This window comes from Xylocopa sonorina, chromosome 1 (assembly GCF_050948175.1).
Source record: "Xylocopa sonorina isolate GNS202 chromosome 1, iyXylSono1_principal, whole genome shotgun sequence".
NCBI classification, from domain to species: Eukaryota; Metazoa; Arthropoda; class Insecta; order Hymenoptera; family Apidae; genus Xylocopa; species Xylocopa sonorina.
This window is the reverse complement of record NC_135193.1, coordinates 17,075,786-17,089,503: the sequence shown is the minus strand read 5'-3', so window position 1 is coordinate 17,089,503 and position 13,718 is coordinate 17,075,786. Positions and strand designations below refer to the sequence as shown.

The 13,718-nt window shown below is 49.8% G+C and overlaps 1 protein-coding gene across 1 annotated transcript in view; it reads left to right on the top strand.

Moving 5' to 3' along the window:
- Positions 1-10,949: 10,949 nt before the first annotated feature.
- 5-ht1 (serotonin receptor) overlaps positions 10,950-13,718 on the top strand; it is a 28,043-nt gene continuing 25,274 nt past the window's right edge. Inside the window, exon 1 of the mRNA XM_076892482.1 lies at positions 10,950-11,277. Coding sequence (XP_076748597.1) covers positions 11,160-11,277 — 118 coding nt within the window. The 5' untranslated portion in view covers positions 10,950-11,159. The remainder of the gene's footprint in view (positions 11,278-13,718) is intronic.

The window sequence follows — 13,718 nt, the reverse complement described above, 5'->3', positions numbered from 1 at the left end:
CAGGAATCTGCTTCCGTTCTTCGCGCTTGAAACGGTACCGACGGAAAGAGAGAACAGGACGAGAAAAACCGTGCGCGCCGCGGACGCTTGACAATTTGATCACGAACGAAACCACGACGAGTTGAATAACAATTTCCCAACGTTGATGGACCACTTTGGTGGAGTTAAAAGTAAACAAAAAAAAAAAAAAAAAACCGTGCCAAAGACGCGTAATCCTTTTTGTTTTCAAGCACTAGCCGAATAGGTGTATATTCCATCCGGATCGGCTGGTAATTCAGCAATTTCCTCTACGCGAACTAGCGAGAGTGAAGGTGAGGCGGCGCGAACAATGCCGAAAATCCTAATCCATTTTCAGTTCGGAACGCGGACAATGAAACGCTCGGAGAATTAATCCATAACATCGCCTTGTAGTTACAGCACAATACGTGCCAGCCACTTCCCCTGCCCCGCCGATTCCTGTTCGTCCCGGTGTATCACGTCGCCTGCTCCCGAGCTGAGTAAATCCGTTTCAATTGTCGACAATCCCCTTTCATTAGCATCCGTAACGAAGTCACCGGTTTTTCCTTCTGCCAGCGTTGGCTTGGCGTCGACGCGACGCGTCGCCGCCGATACAGGAAGAAAAAGCGACGCTCGCCGAGGCGAAACGGCCGCTACCCCCGTGGCGGTTTAAACGCTCGTTGTTTGCGGGGCGAAAGAATCGTTTCGCTCGTGTGCCACGATTTTTACGTGACTCGCGCTACTGGCAGGGGGGGGAGGGGGAATACGTGTCTGCTTTCCGTAAATCCTCCACCAGTGGAGAGGAAAAAGGGCCAACCGATGAAAAAGCCAGCCGAGAGTGGATGCGATGGCTTTCGAGAGGGGTTGCTCCCGGGAATAATCAGACGGCACCGCGGTTTATCCCCCCGCGTCGACTCGAAGGAACTGAACTAACGCGCACCGTGTTCTGGTTGACGGCTGCCCGTGACGAATGCTTCGACTCGAGGAAATGGAATTCGCCCGGCGATGTTTGAATTTGTTAAGCTCGCAGGAATTTAATCGCGAACCCCCGCGAACGAAGTTTACGCGAACGAGCCTCGGAAATTAACTAGGCTTTCTAGGAACCGGCGGAAAATTAATGAACAAAATTTCTCTGAAGGAAACCAACTTCACGTCTCCGTAAAGGTTCAAAGACGCTGTCATCGCGTCGCGGCAGTTCGCGAAATTCTGGGACCGAGGGGAAGGGAAAATTGAATTACACTTGGTGGACTGTCGATGGCGAGAACAACGGCGCAACCAGCGTAGCCTCCGCGTCGCGGCTGGTGCGCGTTTTCCTGCGCGTATCGCGCTCGATCGTGCGATGTTTGCCACGATCAAACAGAAAACCCAGCGCCACCGATGCGCTCCAGTGTCCGACTAAATTGTTGCGAACTTCGTCACCGGAGAATTATCGACGTCGTTGTAGCTGCGGTCCGCGAACGACCTTCCTTCGCTCTGATTTTCCACTATACTGTCCGCTGGAAAATTCCTGGCAATTTTCCACGCCGTTTCTACGAGCTCGACCGTCTAATTGACACTCGTTCTAACGGAAGCCGCGACGCGAGGCAACGATTGTCCTCCTCTCCTCTTTCTCTCGCCGCGATTTCTACTTTGGACGTTTAAAACTACGATCGTATCTCCGGGAGAAGCGTGATAAATTTTATTGTCGGAACGGGGAAGGTCCGCTTCTCTCTTTGGTAGGATTTCGGGACAAGTGGGTATATCTTTCGAGCGCAAAACAAGGGTGAAAGACGCCCGAATTATTTATGAAACAGCCAGTCCCTGAAGACGCTGGGAACGTCAGCATGCAAATAAAATATTCGCCTCTTTTTCCCATTCTTGGTCTCGCGACAGGGTACTTCATAATTCGGTCACGTAGCTGGGCAAAAACTCCGCCGAACGTGGATACCTGCGTTGTCGCAGGACAGCGGCGGAGACGGGGTGGAGGGCGGCGCTTTTGCGTGCGACATTTGACCCGTAAAAGATAGGCAAGACGTGAAATTATTTATTACCAAGAGCGAAGACAGTCTCTCGCGCGCGTTTCACGTTTGGTACTCGTTCAATACCGGAACCTGATCTCATAATCGAATTACAGGGACCGGACGTAGGTAGTCGGCCATAAATTCGGAAGCGTCGTCGAACGTAATACGATATCGAGACAAATCCTCCTCCTCGTGAAACATTTCCCTCCGTCCGATCGAGCACGCCTTTTCTCCTTTTCGTCTCCGTTTCTCGTCCACGGATAGATAACGTAAATGCGCGTTGAGCTTTTTTTTTTCTACTCCAACCCTGCTGTTCCGCCTGGTCGAACCGGGTTATCGAGGGTCCGCCGGATGAAATTTCCTCGAGACAAGGAGAGAAAATTATTAAACGACCCGTAGTGTAACGCGAAGACTCGGCCGAGCAAAGTTTGTTTCGCCGAGCGTCGACTCTTCCTACTTTTTAATTACATAATGTAACGGTAACAGGCGCCTCGGTGCCATCGTACACTCGCACAGGCTACGCGTGTATTCGCGTGTCTATGCGCGTTCGTCGTGATCACGGCTAATGCAAAGACGAGCCTTTTTTCGTTAAGCCATCCACGGTGCCACGAAGTCCAAGGGGGAAAAAAGGCGAGCCTTTTCCCGCCGGTCTCTTTTTTCGCGCGGAGTCTCGACGTCGAGTTGGTTTCATTAGACGAGAACCAGGCCATTTTCGGGCCATTTACGAGAGGGGTCGCGTAAGAGGCATTAAAAATTCTATAGCTCGGTCGCGGACCGATAAACCGGAGGAAAAACAGCGACGATAGGATAGCGAGACGATGTCGGTGTATAGCGTTTAAGGGGACGCCAGGAAGCGGACCTCGTTGTCAGTGGAGCGCACCAAGGGTGACAAATGAACTCGTATAAAATCAACCGGATCCACGCCAGCTGTAAAGTATCGAATCCTATTTGTTCTGAACGCGTTCGACCTGTCAACGATGATACCACGCCTTCGTTCGGTTCTGCTCGCAGTCTGTTCTTATTCGCGGTGAAAAAAGTTGGAGTGTCGCGTTGTATTTCATCGCGACCGAGTCGCGCGGTAACAAGTTTAGCGGTCGGGAGTCTCGGGAACTTGGGAAACTGGTGCCCTGGAGAAAGTTGCGATGCTTATAAATCACGAGCCGCGTCGCCTCGATTAATAAGTTGAAAGTTGCCGGCTTTGGCGTTCATGCATGGAGAATTAGATTTTTGATGGCGATTGGATTGGAGCCGCTGCGTTATCAGAGGGCGGACGATAGATAAATCACTGGGAACGTCGTCGTCCCACGGAAGTTTCACCGGTCCGCGCAAAAACCTGCGGAAACTTTGGCTGGCTTCTAGCCGGGCGTGTTTGTCCGTTTCGCGAGAGCAATTGTCGGTAGCGAGGGAACGGTTGTCGGTTTCCTGGACATCTTTCTGCATCGCAGGATCGAAGAAAAGCTTCGTTATTTATCGCGGAGAGCACGATCGCGTTTACACCGAATGAAAAGGTCTGATATCGCTCGTCCGACAAAGATAGCGATATCAATCAGATCCTGTAATCCGGTATTACTTGATTATCTCTGATCGTTCAGCTTCCCTCTCCCGTTGCAGCGTCTCCTCATTGTCTTCCACGGTGAGATTAAAAATCGAAATAAAGAGGGGAATACAGTATCGAATGTATTCCGGACGTTCAATTTCAGGCAACAATGCAATTTGTAAAATTTATTACTTTCGACGGATATCCATTCAGCGAGACCTTAATTTGCATAATAGCGCAACTTCGTTCACCATTGTCTGGCATCGCGCGTGGAAATCTTCAAAGAAGCCCCATCGCCGGATAGACATGTCGACAATTTATCGCGGCTAACGCGACATTCATCGCGCGTAACATGTTGCGCTGTGTAAACAGAATTAAAGCGCGTCGAGCGTTTAGATTACCCCCAAATTGAAACCGTATGCATAACTGCGACACGATCGTACCCGGAGGATCCCGTAGGCTCGTTGTCTGCCAACGCTCGATCGCGGTAGAAATAGACAGGGGACGCGAGTCGTTTCGACGGTTCGCTTCTCATTTGGAAATTCCGCCAGCTGTATGTATGCACACTACTCTATCGAGTTATACGAAGGCAATTTTCGTTGCGCTCGCTACCAGCCACGGTGTACTTAGGCTGCTCTATTACCGCCGTTAACGCCCTTATTGCATCGACGTGATAGTGGCGGGTAATGGTAGCGTGTGTCGTTTAATTTATGCGCATAGTCTTGATGGTTAAGTAAACAGAGCCCGGTATACTTGCGCTCGGTCCGCGCTCTCTTTCGATGGTGCCAGTAACAGGAACATGGACGGTAGACGAAGGAATATATTATATAAATCGGTACCATGAATATATTTCTAGGCTCGCAAAAGCAGAAGGTAAATTTGTTGAATTATCCGATGAAAGACGAGCGTATTAGCTGATGCATTAGACACGCTGTTGCAATTCGAACGATATTCGAAGCTGTAATTTTTGCTTATCCATCCTGTACATAAAACTGTAGGATCCAGCGTGTTAGCATTAATCAATAATTATTTCGAACAGATCGAATTTCCCACTGTCGGAGCACATCCCTCGTATTTATCGCGTGCATAAACACCGAAAGTCAATGGGCGAGGTAACAGCGGAGCCTCGAGCCACTTGCAGCCCGGTCCTCTCGTCTTTTCTTCCCGTCTCAGCTCTCCCTTTTATGCCAATCGATCTTGATAAAGTATTTATTACTGAGACGATTGAGCGTACGAACAGGGTCAAGTGGCACCCTCGGTCTTCCTTCGCCATCGTCGAGACGGCGAGTCCGAGGTATTTTCGTACCGGATCCGAGAACGAACTCGACGAGGGCTTAAGTACAAACTATACGTTATATTAACGTAATCAAGAGGAAGGGGCTACGGTGGAGGTGAGTGGCTACGGCTGATAGCCGAACGTGGGGGAAAAGAAATTTACGGTAAGGATATTCTATCATAATGGTGATGGCCGGGGTGCAATTTCCCCGTGCATATCGGATGCATTATCCGCGGATATAATTTCTCCGGTTTTTCCCTCCCGCGGTATCTTCTTCTCTTCTTTTCTTATCTATACCAAAGTCACTTCCACCCTGGGGCGAGCTTGCGGGCGTGCACGCGCGCGCACGGACGGACGCAGGCAGTCATGGTTCCGAGCCGAGTCGCAACGTCTGCGAGCTACTTATTTCGCGCGGGAATAAATTTTGCAACCGGTGGTGCATTATTATAATCGTATTAACACGACTTTACAGCTCTGCGCCGGGTAAATTGAATCGTATAAATCGTGTTCCCGCGCATGTTCCAGACACGAAAAATGAAATGAAAATTGGATAATATACATCCCCGCTGATAAACGTCGGGTAAAATAGGGGCGCGATATATGTTTTTTATGCGGTATTAAGGTATACACCGACGTTCCTCTTCGCGAATCTACCGTTTACATTCCCTTCGACGCGCTGGGTACGCAACAATGATTGCTACTCTTTCAAGCGTTCCCTACCGAAGGGGAAGTAGAAGCAGAGACCGGATGCGCTAAAATCGTGTCGATGGTGAACGCAATGAATCTTTCTACGCGGTTGGATCGGTTCCAATCGCGGAAGGATAGCTCAAAATTTGCTTGTAATCGCTTCCTTTGTACGAGCCCTGTTTTTACGTTCGCTTTCTGCGCGCCGCGGATGATTTATTTGCTGCAGCGTTTCCTTGATCGTCGTGAAAAAAAGAGAAAGTAAAAAAAAAAAAAAAAAATCTGCGCTAGATAACGAAACAAATCGAGCGACTGTGATTTATCGCGGCTTAAGCTACCGATACCTGCCGCGGTACACGACGATTTTTCACCAACTAACTGCAGATCGATCGTGGAAACTCGAGTAGTATTCGCAGCATCCAGTTTCCGCTCGCATCGCGAACTTTTTTCCTCGAAACTCGCGAAAAAATAGTATCAATCGACGATGGGAAGGGGCGAGGAAGCCAGTGCATCGTTCGCAACATTTGTGACGTCTCGAATCTCAAAGGAGAGAAGAGAATACACTCCCGAGACGGTAAATCGCCTTCGCCGCGCGTCTGCTCTTCTAGCCAAGCGCGAGAGGAACAGCGTTCCCTCGTCTGAACGTGAAGGATTACCGACTCTCCGTGGATCGATTTTTCTTTTGTCGAGGGTTAATCGCTTCGATCCTCGGCCAATATCTCACGACCTACGAGAAGTTGCAAGCCCTCGGATATTAAATCCCCGGGAGCTTAGAGTGGCTGTGGCCGAATTTTTTGAAAAATTCCTGCTGCCACGGCGTCAACTTCGCCGACAACTTTCTCCCGTCGACTGTCGCGACTTTCCAATCAAGAGCGGCACTTCGAATTTCCCTTGGAAGCCGTACGCGACAGGATCCATAAAGAGGTCGGCTGGAGGGCTGGAAGCGGATCCGTCGTTAAGTCACGTGAACGGTGCTCGATCAACTTTGATTTATCGACGGGGAAACGAACGACGCCGGAGAGCAACGTTGAAAGAGCACGGGACGGGAGGTCCTGCCGAAAGACAGGGGTAGAGGCGACACTGTTGACGTTATTAAATTTTAAGCCGCGAGGCCTGCGGCTCGCGCAAAGTGAATATTAATATTCCACCAGGTGGTAAATCTTTGACGAGATTTTGATACGGCGGACGCGCGTTACAAGTAAGCTATTCGGATATTTCGAGCAGAACACGGCAGTCGCGTTTGCGAGGATCGAAGCATCGCGCGTCGAGCGCGAAGCGGAACCCTGTGTCCTCTCGCCTCTTTATCAGAGTCGTATCTGTTTCTCTATCTCCTCGTCTACGTGTGTGCTACGTGTGTCTTTCCGATTCTCCTGATACCAAAGTTGCGCGCTTAACTAAGTTCCCAGTGAATACGTTTAACAACCACGAGCCTTGTCTCGCGCCCGCGGCACCGCGCCCAGAGTCTGCCGTATGATTTAACGGTAAACTTTGCGGCCCTGCGTGTAAACGCGGCCAAATTAGCCGGATACGTATCGCTGCCGGTTATTTAGACTTATGTCGACAAGTTTTAAAGTTCCTCGCGTGTTCGAGGTAGGCGCGCGCTCTTCGCGGTGGCTAGACGACGAGAGGCTCGAGAGGGATCCACCTCTTTCAGCATTTATTGCGTTCATCCGCAAGATTATACGCAGTAACGATGCTTAACGTTCGTTATAGGAGACGCCCCGGGAGCCTGTGCGATTAAAAGGCCAGACAGAGTACAAATCTGGGGATTACTTCTGTTCTGAAGAGTTCAGCGCAAGCGCGAGAGCGAAAGGTTCGTCGCACGAAAACACAGAAAGGCGCCACGGCGATGCGAAGCACCGAAAATCCATTCCCGAGATGACACGCTGTCTTTTCATTCCCAGAGAAGGCTCCACCGGCGCATAGATACGCGATAATGGCGTTCGAGGGCATTGGCAGCACCCTTCCGGCAGCGAAACTAGTCACGAATCCTTGGTACGATACTCGTTCCTCTCTAATTGCCTTCTTCCACGTTCTAATCATGAATATTCAAACGGCAGGGCCAGGATCGCGATTCTTCCCTCTTCTCGCTTGATTCCCGTCCAGTGGTTTAAATTGCCGCTCGATTTAAGAAGAATCCAGTGCACCCGCGCGAGAGGGTTCTACAGCGTTGATCTTTCTTGGACGAGGATTAGAAAAATCACGCGGTGCTTGTTACGAGAAATTAAAAAACAAGTCCCTCCGCTTTCATTCACTAAAAACGCCGCATAGCCGGTGGATTGATATTTTATTCATGGGTACGCGCAACCGGCCGGGTTCGCGTCCGATTTCTCGCGGGCTGCTCTTGTTCCAGTTCGAGATATATCCCGTGGGAGGGAGGGGGGCAACTATTGCGGCCGGTTGTAAAGTCTGGCGACAATAACGTTCGCCTGGCGTTGGGCTGGCTTTTCGTGACCTGGATTTACCGACGTATCGTAATTCAAATCGAACGGTGCGAGATGAAAATTTATTTAGCAGGTTTGCAAATACGCGTCTTAAGCGCAGTCGAGATTCCTCTCGACGTACTCCGAGTGCGACGTACCTGTGGATCGGTTCAAATTCAATTCTGGGAAGGTCCCTGGAATTTAGATTAAGGAGCAACGTACAACCACGATTTGGTTTTTTCTCGTTCAATTAATGGTCTACCGTGTGTCTGCACTGTAAGCTGCAGGATCTGTTGTTCTGGTTGTTCGAACTCGCGCCAAAGGTACGAATTACTTCGCCACGAAAGCAGAGACGAAGTGAAAATATGACTGAATCCACTGTTACGAGTAATAAACACCAGCTCCACGATTAAATTCCCTTCCATCCGGGCCCCTTGTTAATCCACAAAAGTCAGCATTCAGCTCAGCCAGCGTAGCCAGCATACTAAACACTCGACTTGAATTGATTTACAGACAACCCCCGTTAGTCTGAGCCATAGAGCTCTCTCGCCCTTTCTCGCCGTCCGAAGCCGCCGGCTCGGGTAACTCGGTATTTCCAAATTAACTTAACTTCTGCACCCTTAATTACGTTTCTTGGCCTGGCCAACTTTGTTAGCGTGTCGCTGCCCATATTGTTTAGCTGCGCCGCCTCTGGCTTCCATTAGCCTCGTGTAACTAACTTCCCTCCTCTTCGGAGGACTTTCCGCTTACAGAAGCTTACGGGATCCGCGGATTACTGCGTTTCCGAGCAGGCTTCCGAACAGGCGCCAGAGAATCTGCTTAGAAAGCGGGTCCGGCCGCTGGGACCAATAACGATTTCTAATACGCTGCAACTACCCTGGCCAATAATTACCGTTAACCCCCTCTTCATCTACAGGGCCTGCTCGTATCGCTTTGATATTAATCGCTCCTCGAGAAGCTGTTCGTTTCCGGCAAATTTCGGAACGATCGCCGGCTTAGAAATTAGTTTAACCGCGTTAGAGGCAGCGCGCGCGGCCACGATTTCGCTCGAGCCGGTAATTAGTCGCGCATCGAGAAGCTTAACGACCGTTGTTTTACAGAGCCGCGGAAAGAATGATCGTTTACACGGGCACGTTCATTTTCATTAGCGGATTCGGCTCGTTGGAGCCTGCGAGAGGCTCTCAGCCCGATAACTCGCGGAATAAACTAATTAATACCCGGCTTCTCGGGCCGAGTTGCCGCTTTATTCGATTAACGATATCGTCGAAACAATGGCGCAATTAAAGCCCCGTCCCTGGAACAACTCGACGCAACAACGCTCGGTCCGTTCAGGGAACAGTAAGGAAGCCTTTCGTCCGTGTTTCGACGAAACTTCCCTGCATGATACAATGCGCGTGGTACGGAAAGCAACACGAGCATGGCGCATTTCCTCGACAGCCTTCGTCCTGGCTGGTGTGCCCAGTTGCGGGTAGAATGGTCTCGCGAAGAGTACCAGAAATCCTCTTCAACGACAACCAGAAGGGATATCCTCGTTTCGAAGGTGCGCGAATAGATGCTCCATAAACTCTCAGGATTATTGGGACAGGGTTGGTCGTTAAAAGAGACCCACCCTTTAAAAGAGCGGGATAGAGGCGAAGAGGTCGTAGAAAGCTTCTCAACGTTATTCCCGCGAAATTGAGGGAGTCGGGGGTTGGGTGGGGTGACAATGGTTTGATGAATTTCTCCGAATCGAATTCTAATTGAAATTACTCTTTGCTCGCGTTCGATACGCGAACGCGACGAACGATGATTGCGAACGATGAGCCCTCTAGAGATACCTTTCGAGTACGCTTCCAGCCAGTCACTCTCGTGTTTTATGGTAATCGTTTCGTATTATCTGTATCAATAGAAATTTCATCGATTAAGGAAACGATTACTGCGTCAGTTGGATGACCTGTGCCACGATTCGTGGATCGAACGTTGGAAACGTTTGAAGCAGGTGTAGGCGGATGACGAAGGGATCGAGGGATCGTTTCAACGAGTGTGTTGAAATAGAATGGCAATAAAAAGAAGTCGAGTTGTCGCAAAACGATGGTACTTGCGCTGGCAGCCACTGTAAAATTTATTTATTATAATAACCCGCGAAAGTGGCTGTTTAGGTGGAACAGCGTATCTTTACGAATCCCTCTCCGCCTCTTTCTCTATCTCTCGCAACTTTTTTAACTGCCTCGAAGGGTTGGCGAATAACACGGCGCGAAATAACCCTCTCCTGCCGCGTCTCGTCAGCGCTGGTGTAGCACCATCGACGTCGCTTTAATTCACCGCGATCACCGCGTTGGTGTTTTTCCGCGCGCGTGCGGCGTAACTACGAAATGGACGATGGATATTTGATGAAGTATTTAAAAGTGTCATCGCGCTCGGACGAGGATCCATGAAACGGTAATTCACGGAACGTCGATTCGGTTCCGCGTGACAATCGAATCTGGAGTGCGAGCGGCCTGGCTCGCGGAGTTAATGAAACGTGTCTATCGAAAAATTAAATATAGCTCACGTGACCTCGCCAAGCAATTTTCTGATGCTCGTTCATCGCGGACACACCTCTTCGCCTCTCGCCACTTTTTTTTTTTTGTCCCCCTCCCTATCCTACCTCTCAGCCTCGTTCCTTTTTTCGCCTCGTATTTATAACGCGAACCTTCGACTGCGCTCCCACAGTCAGGGTTTCAATTCCAGTAATTGCCGATCGATTACTCCAATTTCGTTGGTTTTGCGTGGCATCGCGAGGGTGATACTTCCCGATCCTTTCCGCCGGACAGATTCCACGCGGATAACACGGTTAACTCGCGCAAACACCCTGGATGTTCGACAACGACTCGCGGACAATTTACGCTTGCTTTTCGAGAACTCCAATTAAATTCCTGCCTTTTTTCTTTCTTGTTCCAGTGGCAAGTTCCAGGTGAAAGGAAACAGCTTAAGCTCGAGCAGCGCGAGTGTGGACCTCGTCGTCTTCTACGAAATGGGAAACGTTGCGAAAAGTTGCGGAGAAGAGGAAGCGAGAACGTTACCCGAGGACGGTTGCATTCGAGTCTCAACGAACAGACACTAACTCCTTGACGAAGGGGTGCCGGGCAGCTGGGCTCGCTGCGAATAGAAGATTCATATCTGCGGATCTGCTCGTGACGGCGGACCATGGTACATTACTTAAGGAGATGATAACCGACGGACATTGAAGAGCCTGCCAGGACAGGGAATATATCTCGCGCGTCATGGAGGAACACGTGAACCAGGCTGGAAACTCGTCCACGGACGGGCTGGCGTTCACTGACGCCTCGATCATCCTCAGGGCTCTGGTGCTCGGTCTCCTAATACTCGTCACCGTTGTCGGTGAGTGTCTTCTCTCCTCCTCAACCTAAATCGTCCGCGGTTCGAGGCTGCGTCGCGGAAACAAATTTCATCGACTGTTAAAACGGTTCGAGGGGAAGTTTCGTTTGTCTCGTAGCTGTGCTCGTCGGGGGAAGAAAAATACCACGGACGTAAAACCGTGAGTAGAAACTGGAGGAGTCGCGTGTAGAGTGAACTGTTTAAGAAGTGTTCCGGATACACGGAGGACACTTATCGATGATTCGCTGCGCCCATTCGTATCTATCCGTGAATGATGACGCGTCAGCGTGGCATGTGCGCTCCAAGACAGGAGGAACGACGTAATTGTCTCCGGTTACGTTCTCGCGGGAGACAGATCTCTCGTAGCAGGCGTCTCAATTGATTTAAGTCGTCGAATGTCGGGACCACTCGAATCACGAGCGATGTCGGGTGGAAAATCGATGGAACGCCGCGACGAACGCGTTTCGTTTCGCGAACGGGACCTAGGAATCGCGGTGAATACAGGGCATCTAATCAATTAATCGCCCTCCTTCCGGTTATTATACCAGAATCCTGCATACACACACACACGTACACGTGCCCCTGTCTCTCAGTTGGCTGATGTAATGGTGTCGTTGTCGCTGTCACCGTGTAGCTTCGCCGACGGCGTTGCACGCTACTGTGCACAAGTACAATGGGAGATTAATTTAAAGCTGACACGTTTACGCGTCGCGTAATATATTATCGGGAATGACGAGGGTAACCGCGTGACGCCTCCGCGTACGCGTTTACGTGGACAGGATCGGGAGAAGGATTTGGAAAGTGCCGCACGTAGGAATATCCGATTCGACGACGAGGATAAGGTGGGAGAGTTATCAACGGGTCGGGTTAATGGATCGATTAGAATTTCATGAGACCCTCCGTTGGACCGCGAACCTATGTTTCGTGTTTCTGTGAAGAAGAAAGGCAATGCCGCGGGTAATCCGTTACCACTAAGAGTTGTACGATATTCTGTATGTTACTTAAAACTGCATCGACAAAAACGAGAACAGTAATTACGATTATCATTGAGAAGGAGAAAGCAGCTTTTTCTTGAAATGCGATCTGCGTCACTGACGAGAACGGCTAGCGAGATTAGGATCGTCTTAAGGAAGGATTGTTAATTATATTTTTTGCTGGCACGTTCAATCCCTTGATAACCTCCTTCTTCTCGACTACACACGTGCAAATCCAACAGAGACCGTGTTTACAGGGCAGAAGTATTCTCAGAACGAGGGGCAGGAGGGAAGAAGAATTAACGGAGGATTCGATTAAAAGGAAAAATGATGCTTCAACGGTGGCCCAAAATTGAGCCCCAAACGAGATCGCGATTCAATCGTCAAATGGACTCACACTCTTCGCGGCGGTATCCTATAAACTGCTTGTGAAGCCTCTTCCCGTGCAAATTCAGGCGGCCTTCAATTTTAACGAGTTTTTCCCAATTTGTAGGATAAGCCGGTTAGTGCCCACGAACTTGGACCGCGCGGTCAATCCATTGGAAAATCAATTACCGGAGCCGACATTAGTAACACTTGTGAGTTCGCAGTTTACGGTCAGGTGTGCGGAAAATTTGCCCCTGTCGCGAGCAATAAAACGCGAGCGAAGTCTCTCGCTCGATAATTCGATGATACTCGTGTAACAACGACGATAGACACTAGACCACGACGATTACCAGATTTTCTTATCGCTAGGCTCAATCGACGAGTTCGATCGGAATGAAATCACCGTTTTCATCAAACGCGAGCGATCTCGTCGAAAAATAGAACGTTCTTTCGGCCGGAATAATGACAAGAAACGACGTTAACGGATTTTAGGAGATTACAATGTCATTTATCGTGCGCCACGATGAAAAGGCATCCAGCTGCCTCGATCCGAGTCATCCAAATCGCAGAATTTCTTTGCTTTCAACCGGCGGATTCGATTTCGCCAAGTCAGAGACCGATATGGACGAAATCACGGACTTCCCTTAATACGTATACGTACGGGAGGCGTTCCGAGAAGGCAGGACGTCTTTCTCGCGTGAGGGATACCAAGGATAGGCGTTGCTCTCTATATCGACCGCGTTTCCTCTCTACCTACGCGATGCTCCGCTAAAAAGAAGGTAGTTTAGACGTCCTGGACATTGAATGGTCCATTTAAGCTGTATAGAAAAGGATAGTAAACCTTTATGCCACTTCGAACTGCCTCCAGACGCATTACCATTTAACATTGGCGGATTCGAGTCTTCCCCGGACGATTCACGATACTCGTAGCGTTCTCATTTAATTCTACGATTGACGCTCTCTCGATCCTCATCCATCCCTAGATTGGCAGGATTTTACCTTCGAATATCCTCCACCGTCCCGACGTTCGATGGGAACGCGTCCGTTCCGCACCTTTCCACTGTTTTCATCTCCTGTACCTTTCGAAGATGTATTTTTTTAGAA